This window comes from Pelodiscus sinensis, chromosome 20 (assembly GCF_049634645.1).
Source record: "Pelodiscus sinensis isolate JC-2024 chromosome 20, ASM4963464v1, whole genome shotgun sequence".
Lineage (NCBI taxonomy): Eukaryota > Metazoa > Chordata > Testudines > Trionychidae > Pelodiscus > Pelodiscus sinensis.
The window spans coordinates 20,957,734-20,974,326 of record NC_134730.1 but is presented as its reverse complement, the minus strand read 5'-3'; the positions used below and the strand labels follow the sequence as shown (position 1 = coordinate 20,974,326).

General features: G+C 44.5%; 1 protein-coding gene across 1 annotated transcript; it reads left to right on the top strand.

Moving 5' to 3' along the window:
* Positions 1 to 6,922: 6,922 nt before the first annotated feature.
* KPNA2 (karyopherin subunit alpha 2) lies at positions 6,923 to 15,336 on the top strand. Its single transcript, XM_006110593.3, has 11 exons — positions 6,923 to 7,077; positions 8,005 to 8,124; positions 8,234 to 8,371; positions 8,788 to 8,876; positions 9,493 to 9,761; positions 11,917 to 12,011; positions 12,105 to 12,368; positions 13,360 to 13,593; positions 13,937 to 14,119; positions 14,480 to 14,629; positions 14,726 to 15,336. Exons 2-11 carry the CDS (start codon positions 8,050 to 8,052, stop codon positions 14,816 to 14,818), a joined length of 1,590 nt encoding a protein of 529 aa, XP_006110655.1. The 5' UTR covers positions 6,923 to 7,077; positions 8,005 to 8,049; the 3' UTR covers positions 14,819 to 15,336.
* The last annotated feature ends 1,257 nt before the right edge of the window (positions 15,337 to 16,593 follow it).

The window sequence follows — 16,593 nt, the reverse complement described above, 5'->3', positions numbered from 1 at the left end:
GTCTCATTTTTGTCAAAATCGTGGCAAATTCTAGGTTCGGCTCCTTCCTCATCGATACCAATCTCCTCTACAGCTAGACCACCCCCAGCAAGCCTGCTCTGCCTCTCCCTGGCACATACTGCCCTGGGCTCTATGCTGGTGGGTTTCACACTTCGTTGCTCGTGTCCACAAGGGATATCTGGGTGTGCAGCTCTGCCAACCAAAGCAATCTATTTGACCCTTTAATAGGTTGCTGCGTGGTTGCATGCCAGCAAAAGGAGAGAGCACATAGCAGTATCAAATGGGCACTCTGGTCTTTTCCAGTTTTCACCAGAATCAAGTTGGGTTCTGCCCATTGATACATTCCCTAAAATTAAGAATTTTATCAGATGTGGTTTTCAAAAAAGTATGGTGTTTGTTACAACCAGTCAGAGAAATGCCACTAAAGCCTCACTTTCCTGTAGCAATGGAGCTCCAGCTCATGTTCTTCAACCATTAACTGCAAGTCCATTCCTTCTTCTCCTTTGTGCCCTACCTTTAGCCCCTTTCCCACTTGTAATACACTGCCTTTTTTTCTACCTGGGACAGGTTCCATCGTCTGTGATGTTAAGCATCCACTCTCTCTCACCCCTAAAATTAACTCCTCAAAGCTCATTGCTTCTGATTAGCTTGCCATCTCTACCATCTGTTTTGGCAATGGTCATTCCCACACTTGCATCTCACCAAGGTCATGTGCCATTCATATTTCTTTTTGTAAAAGCCAGAGTAAGCAAGATAATTACAAAACAAAACAAAACCCTATATAAAATGTCACCGAGGAACCTTCCTATCTCTCCTACATTGCCTATTGTGTTCATTTTCTGTGTAATATATTCTTCATGATAAGAACCTTGTCTTCTGGTAGGCCTGTGAGCTACCATATGCATCTGTGGCGTTGTAGTAAAAATAATAATCTAATTAAAGTATGTGGTTCAGTGGCTGTGACTCTATCACTGCCTTTAACTGTCTGAAATTTGAACTGTGGTACTGGTCATAGGGTTTAATGTGCTCAAGTTTCAGATGTTATCACAGGGGTTCCAGATGTGTTGGGGAAAATGGAATACTATATAGTCAGTGCTCTAGATCCTTGTAGTTCTTGTGGGGTATTTCAACATATCCAAGGAAGATTAGATGCCAATTATAATTAAAAAAAAAACACAAGAATTTGACTTCTGTTCTAAAAGTTATCCCATATATATATAATCTGTCTTGTATTAAGATTTGGCAATTTCATAAGGCAACTCACAGTGTCTTTATGCTATTGATTTGGTTGATCCTTATTAATTAGCATTCAGAATTAAGTATAGCATACAGACTTGTGTTGATTGATGCTTTTCTTCAAGAGATTAATTTAAAAACAGGTGTCCGTGATAATGTTATCTATATCAGCTGTCTTTGATATTGTGGATCATGAAGTGTTGATGATACACCTATCCTGTGTGAGGTGAGTTTTTTGGCTATTTTGGATGTTTCATACCTATTATGAGAAACAATGTTGAATTATTGACCTTGCTAGGATGGTTAATGACTTTATCACTTCTAGTCTAAATTAGAAGTTCTACATGGGGCTGTACCTTCAATCCTCCCAGAAGGGAAAGCTAGCCTAAAGGGTGGTGGCTGCCCTCTTGTGTATGTATCCTGTCATGAGCAGGATGCTGTAATACTTGTCCTCCATGGACTGCACATTGCTTTTCACATAACTCAGAACAGAACCCTTATGGCTTGAGACCTTTTTTACTAGGGATTTAAGTGACTAGTCGACTATCCAATAAGCATATGCTTATCGGATACAAGTGGGGCTCTTGTTACATTTCAAAAGAAGTGCCATGGGAGCAGGGGGTGAGTGGGGGACCCAAGTAGTCCCCCGTGCGCTCCCTGCTTTTGAAATGTATTGGAGGGGCTCCTGTATGTTTCAAAAGCAGAGCCCGGATGGGGAGCAGGGAGCCAGCAGGGCTCTTGTGCATTTCAAAAGCAGGGAGTGCAGAGCCAGCTGGGGACTAATTTGAATTCCCCATTGGCCTCATGCTTCCGGAGGGGCTTCCGCCTTTGAAATGTAACAAGAGACAAATGCAAAGTGCTCCACTAAGGAAGGACCAGTCAGTTTCACACATACAGAATGGGAAGCAACTGTCTAGGAAGGAGTACGGCAAAAAAGGATCTAGGGGTTATAGTGGACCACAAGCTGAATATGAGTGTGATGCTGTTGCAAAAAATGTGATGCTGTTGCAAAAAAAAGCAAATGTGATTCTGGGATGTATTAACAGGTGTGTTGTGAGCAAGACACAAGAAGTCATTCTCCCTCTCTACTCTGCATTGGTTAGGTCTCAGTTGGAGTACAGTATTGTGTTCAGTTCTGGGCACTGCATTTCAAGAAAGATGTGGAGAAATTGGAGAGGATCCAGAGAAGAGCAACAAGAATGATTAAAGGTCTAGAGAACATGACCTATGAAGGAAGGCTGAAAGAATTGGGTTTGTTTAGTTTAGAAACGAGAAGATTGAGGGGGGACATGATAGCAGTTTTCAGGTATCTAAAAGGGTATCATAAGGAGGAGGGAGAAAACTTGTTCATCTTGGCCTCTGAGGATAGAACAAGAAGCAATGGGCTTAAACTGCAGCAAGGGAGGTTTAGGTTAGACATTAGGAAGAAGTTCTTAACTTTCAGGGTGGTCAAATACTGGAATAAATTACCCAGGGAGGTTGTGGAATCCCCATCTCTGGAGATATTTAAGAGTAGGTTAGATAAATGTCTATCAGAGATGGTCTAGGCAGTATTTGGTCCTGCCATGAGGGCAGGGGACTGGACTTGATGACCTCTCAAGGTCCCTTTCAGTCCTAGTATTCTGTGATTCTAAGAGCAGGCAGGGCTCTTGCTACATTTCAAAAGTGGAGGTGCCCTTATCAACTAATCAAATGGACAATGCAAATTGCATCCACCATTCAATTAGCTGATTAATCTAAATTTAACATTCTTACTTTTTACCTGAAACACTATTTTTCACTCTGCACCAAATTGCTGTTGTTTTGATCAGGAAAGCTACTCAACTTGACCTAGAGCTTCTTTGCTACATGACAGTGAGCTGCTGGCAGTGTGGTCTCCCTTCAAATTTGGAATTTTCTCTTTGCTAGATGCTAAATATGCCAAATCTTTTTACTCTTTTGGACATATACTGCAAAGCCTCTACTTTTGAGCTGGCTTTTGTGAGTTTCTGGGGAAGTCTTAGTAAACTAAGGCCTAGTATGTTTTTTATTTGGATTCTGGGGGTTGGAGTAGGTTGATGCTCTTTTGATTTGGTGTTTAGTATGCAAGTAGTGCATCTTCAATCAATTTACTTTAAATCCCAGTAAAGAGCAGCAGGTATTCTTCTTTAGGTCCAGTGCCTCCTTTGGTTTGGAGTCTGAGGGTCTTGGTTTTGCCAAGAGCAAGGAGGGAGGCACAAAGGGTATGGCTTTGGGAATGTATACACAATGCTGCCGCAGTCCTAGGCCAGGCTGGCTGACACAGGCTTGGGCTGAGGGGCTAAACATTGCTATGCAGACAGTCAGGCTCAAGGAGGAGTCTGGGCTCCATCCTGAATCTGAATATCTACCACCTATTTTACATCCCAAGTCAGCTGACACAGGCCAGCCATAGGTATTTAATTGTTGTTGTGCACATGTGCCCTACAATGTAATATGAGCCCAGGTTTAACAGAACTCAAGTTAGCAGATCCTCAGTTTGTTAAACTTGGGCTTGAGTATTTACACTCATCTGAAACCACAGGTAAGGAATGGTTGAACCCTGGGTCCCAATCTGCAGCTCCAGCATCTACACTGCATTATGTAAATCAGTGTCCAATCATCCGTATCCCAGACCTCCTATCGTCTTCCCAAAATGTGGGTGTTTCTTTGTTGTGAAGTTTCAGAAAATCTGACAGACACTAAACTTGACTGTCCAGAGGACAAAGGAAGTTAGACCATGAGAGTGTGGGATACCTGATTGCCACAGAAAGAGTCCAATGGGCTTGAACCCTAGGTCTTGGCTAGGACGCCCAGTTTTTTATCGGAAAGTATAGTGGAAAAGGGAACCTGACAGTGACCATTCAGATCTGCTGACTGGACACCCAAAGTCCAATTACAGTGGTTGGGGGAGACACCAGATCAACACTCAAAGTCCTTATTCAGCTGGGTGGGTGATGATCTGATGTTTCCCCCAGCATCAGGGGGCTGCAGCTCCCTCGTGACCTGGGTGGGATGGGAGTAGGGGGCAGAAGAGGGAAAGAGCAAAGAGTGGAGGGGACAGCAAGAAAGAGGACCAAATGGGATTGGACCTCAAGAAAGAGGTGAGATAGGGGCAGGTACCTCAAGAGAAGAGAGGATGGAGGAGGTTCTGGCATGCCTGCTGTAGTGTCTGGTTTTTAAATATTACAAAGTTGCTACCTTAGTCCTGGCTTCACTGAGCCTCAGCTGCTCCACCCCAATGTGGTCCTGAGTATGAACCCTCAAATAGCGTGATTTGTGTGTAGACAGAAAATACTTGAGGCTGAGTTTGAACCCTGGGCTTACAGTGCTGTATACCAGTGGTTCCCAATCTTTTTTATACCATAGCTCGGCAAACCGCTAACATTTTATTTGAATATTTGCACACTCATTATGTGAATAATGAATATTCAAATATGCAATAAAATGCTGCTGGTCTGCCAAAAGTTTGTGAATGGGTATGCTAGTCCGCATTATAAAAAGCCCAAGCCCCCAGAACTCCTCAGTGCCAGCCCTAACACCTAGAGGCCCCCACCCCTCCACTACTCCCCCAAACCAGACACTGATCCCAGAATCCCCTGCACCCAACCGCCCCCCCCCCCCCCCGTGCCAGCTTCCTGCTCTCAGAGTCCCCAGTGCCAGTCCCCATCTCAAATGCCGCAGTGCCAGTCCCCCCTTAGAGCCCTCCATCACCAGACTCCCCAGTGCCAGCCTCCTGTTCCGGAGCTCCACTGCACCCAATCCTGCTGGGCCTCCCACACCCCGAGACCCCCAGTATTAGCTTCACCCTCAGAGCCCCCCCATGCCAGCCCCCTGCCTCTTAGAGCCCCCCCCCCAGCACCAACCGTGCCCCTGGACCTTCCAGTGCCTGCTTCGCCCCCCGCCCTGAGCTGCCTCCTCGCTTCCAGCTGAGCACTGCTGCCCAGGTTGTGGCTGCTCTAAGCGTGCCGTGCTAGGCTCCGCGTGGCCCTCCCACTGCACAGTGAACTGATCTTCTGCAGCTGGGGGAGACCTCTCAACAGCTGTGGTGTGAGGGGAGGCCCTGGGTGGTGTACCTAAGTCCCCACCCCCAGAGCTTCCCTGGCTCACCATTGGTCTGTGGACCGACGGTTGGGAACCACTGCTGTATACAGTTCTGCATAGCTAAAGCATGCAGTAGATTTTGGTGACCAGGGGTTTGGTCATGCTATAAGGCAGAGGTTAATGTTACCATATGTGAACGTTCAAAAAAGAGAACACTCCTGAGAGAGAGTGTATCTGTATCAGTAGCTACCAACTCATTACGGCTACGGCTACATTGGCAAGATTTTGCACAAATACTTTGAATGCAAGAGTTTTTGCGTTAAAGTATTTGCGCAAGAGAGCATCTACGCTGGCATGTGCTTTTGTGCAAGAGATGTGCTTTTGCGCAAAAGCATCTGTGCCAGTGTAGATGCTCTCTTGCGCAAGAAAGCTCTGATGGCCATTTAGCCATCGGACTTTCTTGAGCAAGAAATTCATGTTGCCTGTCTACACTGGCCTCTTGCGCAAGAACAGTTGCACAAGAGGGCTTATTCCTGAGTGGGAGCATCATAATTCTTGCGCAAGAAGCCCTGATTTCACACATTAGAATGTCAGTGTTCTTGCGCAAGAACTCCCCGCCAGCGTAGACAGGCAGCAAGTTTTTGCGCAAAAGCACCCACTTTTGCACAAAATCATGCCAATGTAGACACAGTCATGGTGTATTAGTATAGTGTAGATACAGATACACTCCCTCTCAGGAGTGTCCTTTTTGGTGTCCTTTTTTGAAAGTTCAAACATGGTTAACCCTAGTAGAGATGGGGAACCTTTTTTGGGTCAAGGGCTGCTGGCCCACAGAAAAAATCAGTTGGGACTGCACACAAGAGAGAAGCAAAAGAACAAAAACAAAGAAACAAAAAAGCATAAAACCCTCACTAACATGGCCCACAACTGAGGAAGACACTTCCCACATTCCCCTTGCACACCAGAGGCTAGGGGAGCCCAGCCTAGTAGATTTTGTGTGCTTCAGCCCTGCAGTGGGACAGCAGCACGGTGGAAGGGGGTCAGGGGGAAACTGGAGCGCAAGCAAGGGCTCATCAGTACTAAGGGGTGTGGGAGGACTGAGCCTTGGGAGCTGGATCCAGGCAAGCCAGGGCACAGGGCCATATCCAGTTCCTGGGCCTGAGGTTCCCCACCCCTGCTATAGGATGTGACCCTGCAGGTGTAAAGGGGGGGAGGTAAGAGCAGAGCAATGATTTCCTCCTTCAGGCGTCACTCAACCTCCTTGCTACTGAAAGCAGATCGTTTGGACCCTTGAAGTCCACATAAGAACTGACCCTGCGGGGACAACAAATCCCAGCATCCCATGCTCCACAGTCCTTCGAGCAGACAAGGACCCGGCCGAGCATTGCATGCTGGGAACTGTAGTCTCTTTCGGGCTTCTGGCTGCTAGGTGGCGCCTTGCGTGCTGGGGGGATCGGTATTCTTGGAGGCGCGAGCCGCGCGTTTCTACGCTCTGTAGCGCGTTTCTACGCTCTGTGACGTGCAATCAGACCTCTCCATGATCCCGGCGGAGTTCTCGTGAGATTCCCCACCCCTCTCCCCCGCCGCCTCGCGAGAAGAGCTTGCTTTTCAAACGGACCCATGAGAATGTTGCTTTGGCTCGAACTGGCCAATCGGAGAGCGAAGACGCGGGAAATTTAAATCCCGCCACGGGCGGAGTCAAGGCAAAAGGGGCGGAGGCGGCGGCAACGTGTGCGCTGGTGCTTGGCCTGGTCGAGTCAGAGGCTGCGCCGCAGGGACGAGCAGCGATCGCTGGTGCAGGTGCGCGCGCGGCGGGGGGAAGGTGTCTCGTGCGCTGAATTGGGAGGCAGTGGGGGGGGGAGGTTAAAGAAAAGGGGGAGCTGAGGGGCTCTAGGGCGTGTGTTGGAGCGGTGGGAGTGGGGGGGGCAGGGCTGTGTGTGCTTGTGAGGGGGAGATTCTGGGGCTGTGTGGGGGGATGGGCTGGAGTTATCGAGGGTGAAATGCGTTGGGGGTTTCGTATGGGTTGCACAGATAGTCGGGTGGGGGACCGTTTCCCCCCCCCCCCTTTGCTCATTGCAGGTTACTAAAGCGATGGGCGATTCCTAGCCCGCCACTCTCCTAAGGAAGGCACTGGCTGGGTTGCTGGCTTATTTTAATTCGCCTAATATATTCTTCAGGGTGCGACTGTGGTTGCTTCGTGGTGTTGGTTTGGGGCTTGGTTTAGCCTCCACACGGAGCGGAGATCTGTACCCCGTTATAAATGAAGCGGCTGCGCTACGCTTGGGGTGTGTCTGCAAAATGGCTCTCTCCCTTTAAAAGGCCATTGTCAAAGTGAAATCTAGTCAGTTCCGTAAAGGGAATCGAAATTTTAACCCAGGGAGCTGTAGATCCTGTAGCAAATCTCTTCTGTTTTGTTGGGGGGAGGGGCGGAAGCTTCCTTGTCACTGTGCCTGAATGATCAGTGGTGTTTGCAGAAGTAATTAATGTGATTATACGTTGATAGCTGCAGAAAACCTAAAATGTATAATTTTTATTTGTGGTAAACTTACGTATCACTTGTAACAATAAAAAATGGTTGTCTCATTTGAAATGAGGCAATGCTCCTTGTTTGCACATTATTCCACCTCAGGTCTGGACATCCCTATTTCTAACTCCCATCTTGATTTCAAATGCATATCTTTCTCTAAAATCTAAGTAAGTTAGATTTGAGTTTAATATGTATTTCAGGTCTCTCTCTTCTGTTGATATTGCCTGAGTCTGACTACTATAAAAATGTCTACCAATGAGAATGCTTGTGCAGCAGTTGCTCGTCTGAACAGGTTCAAGAATAAAGGAAAAGACACTACAGTGAGTATCTTTTTTTTTAACTGGAGTCTGTGCTCATCAGTGTTTAAGCATAATTTAGCCCTTTAAAAAAGAAAAGAGTTCCTCATGACGGCATATCTGCCTTTCTCAGGAAATGAGGCGGCGGCGCATTGAAGTCAATGTAGAGTTGAGGAAAGCTAAGAAAGATGATCAGATGCTTAAAAGAAGAAATGTCAGCATTCTCCCAGATGATGCTACTTCACCTCTTCAAGAAAATCGAAACAATCAGGTAACTAAATCTCCCAGCTTCATCAGTGGATGTGTTACAATGGATGTCTGTGGTACCATATAATTGTTACCAATTATAACAGAGTACATAGTGCCAAATCCCTGCTTGCATAGCCTCAGACTGCAGGCTTTGTCTACAGTTGGGACATGGCTTTAAACACTGTCTATGATAATACTAACTGGTTGCAATAAAATGAATTAAAATTCATGTTGTCACACCTAATAACTGTCTTTTCTAGGCTAGACAAAATTATGGCTGATAAGGATTCAGAATCCCATTATAATTGGACAATGCTCCATTTTTAATTTAAGTGCCTTCTTTTAATAGTCTGCCTTGTGGACTGCTGAGAGAGCTTTTGCTTTACTATACAGACACCTTTTTCCCAACATAGTCTTAAGTTTCTGTTTCTCATGCAGGCCACTGCACACTGGTCTGTTGAAGAAATTGTCAAAGGAATTAACAGTAACAACTTGGAGCTGCAGTTGCAGGCAACTCAGGCTGCCAGGTAAGAACTTTCGTGATCGGATTTGCTGGGAATTAGCTGATTTCCTCCCCCTCCCCCCCCATCAGAGCACAAGTTTATAGCAAATACTTGTTAAAACCTAGTTCTGTGTATAGAAACCAGCAATATTTTAATCTGCTCTCTGAAGTAAATGTTCTTGGAATTGACTTTAGTCAGCATGGAGACTAGGGCCAAACTGAATTATCACTTAGCATCAGTATACCCTTGAATAATCTAAGGTGTGGCCTGGTGCACACTAATTATGCCACTGATTCTTAGGTGTGACATAGAGGTGCTGCTCTCTGTACATTACAAGATCTCTCTTGAGCAGTTCAGATGCATTTGTATTGTTGCAGCACCATAAAGCATTTCACTTAAGTTACTCAACTGAAAACCTCTTAAGGAAAAATTTCCTTAAGCAATTTTAACTCTTTAAAGCTTCCTAGCTAGCTAATGTTCCAAGTGATCGGTAGCTTATCTGAACTTCTCAGTGCATTGTGCTACTTCCCCTTTTGAATTTTTTTCTTACTTTAAAAAATAGTTCTCAAGCTTTGCTGGAATCTACCCTAAAGATTTTAGTGGACAAAATATAACTCCCTTATTTTTTTTCCTTCCTTAGGAAACTCCTGTCCAGAGAGAAGCAACCTCCAATAGATCATATAATCCGGGCTGGCTTGATACCAAAATTTGTTGCCTTTTTGGGTAGAACAGACTGTAGCCCTATTCAATTTGAATCGGCTTGGGCGCTTACCAACATTGCCTCTGGCACATCAGAGCAAACTAAGGCTGTAGTGGATGGTGGGGCTATACCAGCCTTTATATCTCTGTTGGCTTCACCTCACACTCACATCAGTGAACAGGCCGTGTGGGCTTTAGGAAATATTGCAGGTATATCCATGTAGAGCTTGATCATTGTTTTCAGCCCTACTTCCTCAATGCAAGGGGAAGAGAGCCAATTGGGGACAGACTTTCAACTGAGGAGCTGTTGTGTGCAATATGCCTGACTATAATGCAAAGCTTGTAAATTCATACATAGCAAGAGTAAAATAGTGATTCAGATGAACACTGGGACAATTATTTTAGTACTTTAATCACAGAAATTGTTTAAAATTGCTTGGATTAGACAGCGGGTTTCTGGGGTACCTCCCTATTCCTTTTGTGTAATCTCAACCTTAATTGAGGTTGAAGTAACTTCTTTTGATGCCTAAAATCTAAATCCTTCAACTAGCCAGAGTGGTAGATAGGGCTGTTGGCTCTCTGCTGTATGAGGTTAAAAATTCCAAAGCGCTTCATGACCAGCATAAAACACAATCAAGAATCTTTAACAGTCTTTGTTCATGGATGGTCTATGGTAGCACTTCAACAGCATTAAGTTCACTCTGATTTTCATGCAAAATCATGGTGCCATTTCTAGGATGTTAAACTTAGATTAATCAGCTAATTGAATAGTCAATGCAATTTGCATTGACTATTCAATTAGTTGATAAGAATGCCTCTCACCTTTGAAGTGAACAACTGCCCTGGGGCTGTTGCTACACTTCAAAGGTAAAAGTGCTGTGGGGGATTCTCCAGCTGGCCCTGGGCTGCATATAGCACTTCAGAGTGGCAGCACTGTGTAGAGACAATGTTCTGGCCCTGGGCTCCAAGTGGCACTGCTGCTTTGAAGTACCCCTGCTGCCTCTTTCTGATAAGAGGCAGCAAGGGGGGAGGGAAGTGATCAGTCAACTATCTGATAAGCATTTGATTATCGGATAATTGACTAGTTCACATTAGGAATGTTAAATGTCGGTTAATTGAATAGTGGAGTAACCTCCTGAATTCTTATCAGTTAACTTTTCTATGGTGCCTGTGGGCAAGGCCAACAGCCAGTGTGTCTCACTCCCAAGGAGCCCTCTGCCACTCCGTGCTGCTGCCTCTAATAGAGGCAGCAGTGAGGGGGGCCAGGCAAGAACTGATCTGTGAGGGGGAGCCAGTTTAAAACCAGCCCCCCCTCATGGACTGGCTGCCTGTCACCCTGTCTTGTTGCTTCTGATAGAGGTAGCAGCATGGGGTGGCAGCAGCCCTTGTCGGAGTGCAGATGTTCCAACCTGGCACAAGCCTGAGCTGGGCTGTCTGCCAGCCCGGCTCCTAATACACTTTTAATGCAGAGCCACAATGGGTAGGTCCCAGACCCAGTGTGAGACAGGCTATTGGCCAGCCTGCTGAAAAATTTACACTGGGGTGGAATGCATGTAGTCTAACCAATTAACCTATAAGCAGCTATACTATTACATCCCTAGCTGTTATGTCTGAAAATGTTACTATAAAATTGGTCTAGTGCTACACTGTCATGCTTACTAAATATGATGGAAGGAAGCAGTCTGATAAAATTTCAGTTTTAAAAAAACACAACCATTTCAGCCATACCTTTAATTACTTTGATCAAATTGTGGATTAAAGATTTTAGGTTCTGTACATAGATTGAAGTGACATAAAATCACTTCTTATATTAAAAATACTGACTGACTAAGGAATTGTAGTAAGTAATTTCAGCTAGAAGCATCTTAAAATTCCCACTTGCATAATTTTCTTACTACCTGTTTAGTCTAGAATTTCCTCCAGAATCAATTACTTTTTCATGGACCCAGCACTGAACCAAGAACAAGTACATGTTGTGGAATGGTGTAAGGTTGGGTTAGGTTTCCATTAGAACTTAAAAAAAGAGTTCTCTTTTTTTAGCGGGGGGTGGAGGGCTTTTGTTGGGTTGTGGTGTGTGTGTGTGTGTGTGTGTGTGTGGTGTGGTTTTTTGTTGTGGTTTTTTTTACACTCTTCAGCTGCATGTGAAAATATCACATCAGGGAAGTCCATGGTTTGAGGGAGGGGTGGGGAATAAGTATTCCGTGTTGCTTAACACTGATAGCAATTCTCCCTTTTTCTCCACCAATGTCTCTGCTTAAGTATCAGTATTAGCAAGTCACTAAATCATGGAAGAGACCCTGTTTATACACATCCTGCTATTCATTTAGGAGCTTCCTGTTCCTGACATACCTCTTCTGGCTTTCAGGTGATGGTTCAGCCTACAGAGATCTCGTTATTAAGTATGGTGCTATTGACCCACTGTTGGCTCTACTTGCTGTGCCAGATTTATCTTCGCTAGCTGTAAGTTGTGAGTCACAACAGTAGCACCCAATTATGACACATCACTAAACTCCCGGCTGAGCAGGTACTAACCACAAATGTGTATTCTTTCAGTCTGGATACTTGCGCAATATTACCTGGACCCTCTCGAACCTCTGTCGCAATAAGAATCCTGCACCACCCATAGACGCCATTGAGCAGATCCTTCCTACCCTACTTCGTCTATTGCACCATAATGACCATGAGGTCTTGGCAGATACCTGCTGGGCAATCTCTTACCTTACAGATGGTTCTAATGATAGAATTGAAGTAGTAGTGAAAACTGGGCTGGTGCCACAGCTTGTGAAACTCCTGGGATGTGGTGAACTGCCAATAATGGTAAGATGGTGATGCATAGATATTTTTGGTGTATATTTATCTTTCTCCTGACTGGCTTATGGAGAAAACAAAATAGCCAGAGCAGTGGCTTTCAGATCATGACTAGTCATTTTATATAGTCTAAAGGAGACCTATAACATACTTTGGGTGGTCAATGAATAGAAAAGCTAACTATTAGATCTCTTTTCCTGAAGACTTCATACAAATGACCTATGCAACTAATAAGCTACTAACATTGCTGAGGAAAGCAGCTGAACAGTGTCTAATGACATCTCTCTGCTCTGGGTTGAATTATGACCGGAAGAGGAGTGCTTGAAAATCTCTCTCTCAAATAAGAGATACTACCTCACCCACATTAGGAATTGGGAGACATGGATAATGACAATCAAATATGTTCAGATTTAATCACTTTTTTCAGTTAACTGGTTTAAATTACCTATGACTTGAGTCTACAGAACAGAGAAGCTTGGCATTCTAGTTACAGATCGCATTGCCAGGCACTGCGATCTGTTAAGAATATGGAATCTTAACTCAGAATCTATGCTCTAACAGTGCTGAACTAGGAGTCCAGATTGAGTCTTTCTCCCACCTCCTAGAACTTTGCTACATGTATTTACTTACTATGAACAACTTTAATGTCTAGATCACTTCCTGTTTTTTCAAATGAGACGATTATAGCAGTTTATTACAGATGACCAGTTAGTACCTGCAGGGGCTAAAGAGGAAGAGCTTGTGGAGGTGATGGTCTGTTTGTGAGGCATTGTTCTAGTGCAGTGGTTTCCACAACTTTTTCCATATGGGGACCCATTTTGACAATTCAGGAAGACTTGGTGACCCAGGGCAATTCAAAAAAATGTGTGAGTGGCTCTTAAGGAGCCACTCCTGGGGAGACACCTGGTGACCTGTATTTGGGTCCCGACCCATAGGTTGGGAAACTAATCTATTGGATTTTAGTAATGTCCTGAACTCATCACTTGGCAATGTCTTTCAGACTCCATCATTAAGAGCTATAGGAAATATTGTCACTGGCACCGATGAACAAACACAGATTGTTATTGAATCAGGAGCACTAGGTGTCTTTCCAAGCCTGCTTTCTCACCACAAGAACAACATCCAAAAGGAAGCAGCATGGACCCTATCCAACATCACTGCTGGCCGTCGGGACCAGATCCAGCGTGTTGTGGAACATGGGCTTGTTCCGTATCTCATTGGAATTCTGAAAAAGGTAAAAACTAATTTCCCCCACAATGCAATTCTGCAGTCCAGTGCCAAAATTCAGGCCTTTCATAAAGAAGCACGTTCCCCCACAGACTTCAGTGGAAGCTACTTACTGTGTTAAATGTACTTGTTCCAAATATTCTGGTTAAAGTTGTGACTGTCCCTCAGCTGGAGGGTTTAAAATGACAATTCTTCAAAGTTGAAAGGAGCATTTAGTGTGCTTTCTGGATGTTAATCGTCCTAAACAAGCACTTGGATATCTTCAGCATAGAAGATCTCACTGACCTACTAGTGCACTGCTTTCTCATTATTGCTTGTACTGAAATACTTTTGCTTTTACCTTAAAACAGGGGGACTTCAAATCGCAGAAAGAAGCTGTATGGGCTGTGACCAACTACACCAGTGGTGGAACAATAGATCAAGTTGTATTCCTTGTTCAGGCTGGTGTTGTAGAACCTTTATTGAACCTCTTGTCAGCCAAGGACAGCAAAACTGTGCTAGTTATTCTGGATGCTATTACTAATATTTTCTTGGTAAGTAGACAAAGGATTGTTCACTGTTCATAGAATTATCTGTAACAATTAAATCTCCAATAGTCAATGACTGAAAGGGAGCCTCCTACCTTCTCTCCATGTTCCATTTAGGTGACCTCAGGTGTTTCCAGGCATTGTTTCTATCCATAGTTTAACCACAGCATTGGCTCTTTCAGTAGCCAAAACTATAGGCTTGCTCCTAACCATTCACTTTAACTGATTCTAAATATGGCATTTATATGCTTCAGGCAGAAACAAACCATCTATCCTTCTTGCAGACTGTCGTGGTAAATATGTAGTGCTGCAGTATGCAAGCTAATCTCGTGAAGGTATGAATCTTACATGGCTGGCTCTTTGCAGGCTGCTGAGAAAATTGATGAAACTGAAAGACTTTGTCTCATGATTGAAGAATGCGGCGGTCTAGACAAAATTGAAGCTCTCCAGTCCCATGAAAATGAACAAGTGTATAAGGCCTCCTCAAACCTGATTGAAAAGTATTTTTCAGCAGAGGTGAGTAACTCAGTCAAAACTCATGTTTTAACCTTATCTCAAAACAACCAAGTGTGTTAAAGCTAGGAATATTAACATCCTCTCATTCCTCTTTAGGAAGAGGAAGACCAAAATGTTTTGCCAGACTCTACTGCTGATAGCTATAACTTCCAGATTCAGGGAAGTACTCCTGACACTTTCAACTTCTAGACTCTTCATGCATTCCAGCCGGCCTCAAAAGTCTCTCTGTACTCAATGGAGAACTACCTTCTATTTGTCTTCTAATCTTTTTTTACTGTTTTTATGTGACTTGTAATCTAGCACTTTGTATAACTGAAGCATACTTGAACAGTTCAAAACAGTGTACATACTGTGTGAATTACTTACTGTAAATCTCTCAATCTTTCTACCTAAGTCTGAAGTATACATGTAAATATTCTTCTATTTTCATACTTTCTTGACTCTTTATTGTGATTTCAGTGCAGGGCTGTACAATGATAAACTTCATGCTGTTTGGGATAAGATGGAGTATTGCAGGTTTTAGTTTCTTGATGTCATATCTATGTACATGTGAAGAATTGGAGGCTTAAGTCATGTAGCCTTCTCAGAGCAGTAGGAGTCACTGCCATGCGCACATGCCCTATTGCAGTGAAGTCATCAACAGACTGAATGGGGTTTTAAAGAGAACTGGTGTTCAAAATTTAATAAAATGGTATCAGAGCACAGTGTCAACTGTCAATGTCTCTTCTTTTTAAGCAAAGTTGTGGCAAAGCAACTGTTTACACTTTTTCCTCTTACATTTCTGTTGATCAAGTCCTTGCTGTTAGTGGCTGTGTACAGGAATGTGTTCCCAGTTCATTAGATAAGTGCAAGTCTAAAGTGCAGAAGGTCTGTAGGACTCTTCCCCCCCCCCCCCCCCCCCCCTTGAAGCCAGGGCACTTGCTTGTCAGGTCTCATACTCTAAATTTTGAATTCTATGGACAGACACCTTAATGTATAATTTAGAAATGTGTCTGTCCATCAGTTATAAGTTAGTTTAGGAGCTAGGGCTGTTAAAATGCAGTTAATTGACTACAGGCAGTCCCCGGGTTACGTACAAGATAGGGACTGTAGGTTTGTTCTTAAGTTGAATCTGTATGTAAGTCGGAACTGGCGTCCAGATTCAGCCGCTGCTGAAACTGACCGCCAGTTCTGACTTAAATACACATTCAACTTAAGAACCCCAAGTCAGCTGCTGCTGAAACTGATCAGCCGCTGATTCCAGGAAGCCCGGGGCAGAGCAACTGTGCCTTGGGCTTCCTGTAGTCAGCGCTGATCAGTTTCAGCAACGGCTGACTTGGGGACGCCTGGGGCAGAGCAGCTGGGGTGCTGCCAGGTTGGTCCAGTAGTGCCCAGAGCAGCTGCTCTGCCCCAGGGTCCACAACAAAAGCCTGGTTTGCTTGGGGGGGGGGGGGGGCAAACTAGCTGCAGCTTTTAAAGGGGCAGCATCTTTTTCCTCAACTCTGGCTGGTGGAGAGCTTTTGGGGGGGGGGCAGCAACAATTCTGGTACAGCTCTTCGCGTTTTTTCCATCGGTGTTTTGGCTTCCTTAGTTGAATGGGCTGGCCACTCCTGCCCTAGCCTCTGTTTCAGAGGCTAGAAATGGTTGACAGGAGAAGGGTCACTTCTGTTCACTCCCTGTGGGGCATCTCACATTCGCTGCTGATGGAAGACAGGATACTGGGCTAGATGGACCTTTGTTCTGACCCCCATATGGCCATTCTAATGTATAATTACCACTTTGCATCACTACATTCTACAGACTTTCTCCCTGTAAATTTAATTATACATATTCATAATTACTCCGCTTAAACAAGATGGCTGTTCTGGCTACCCCAGTGGTAACCGCTTTTCAGAAGTAGGTGAGTCAGGCCTAAAAATCATCCAGGGATTCTCAGCATGAAAAATGCTGTATTATTGAACTTGGGTGAAAAATTTGAAATTAAA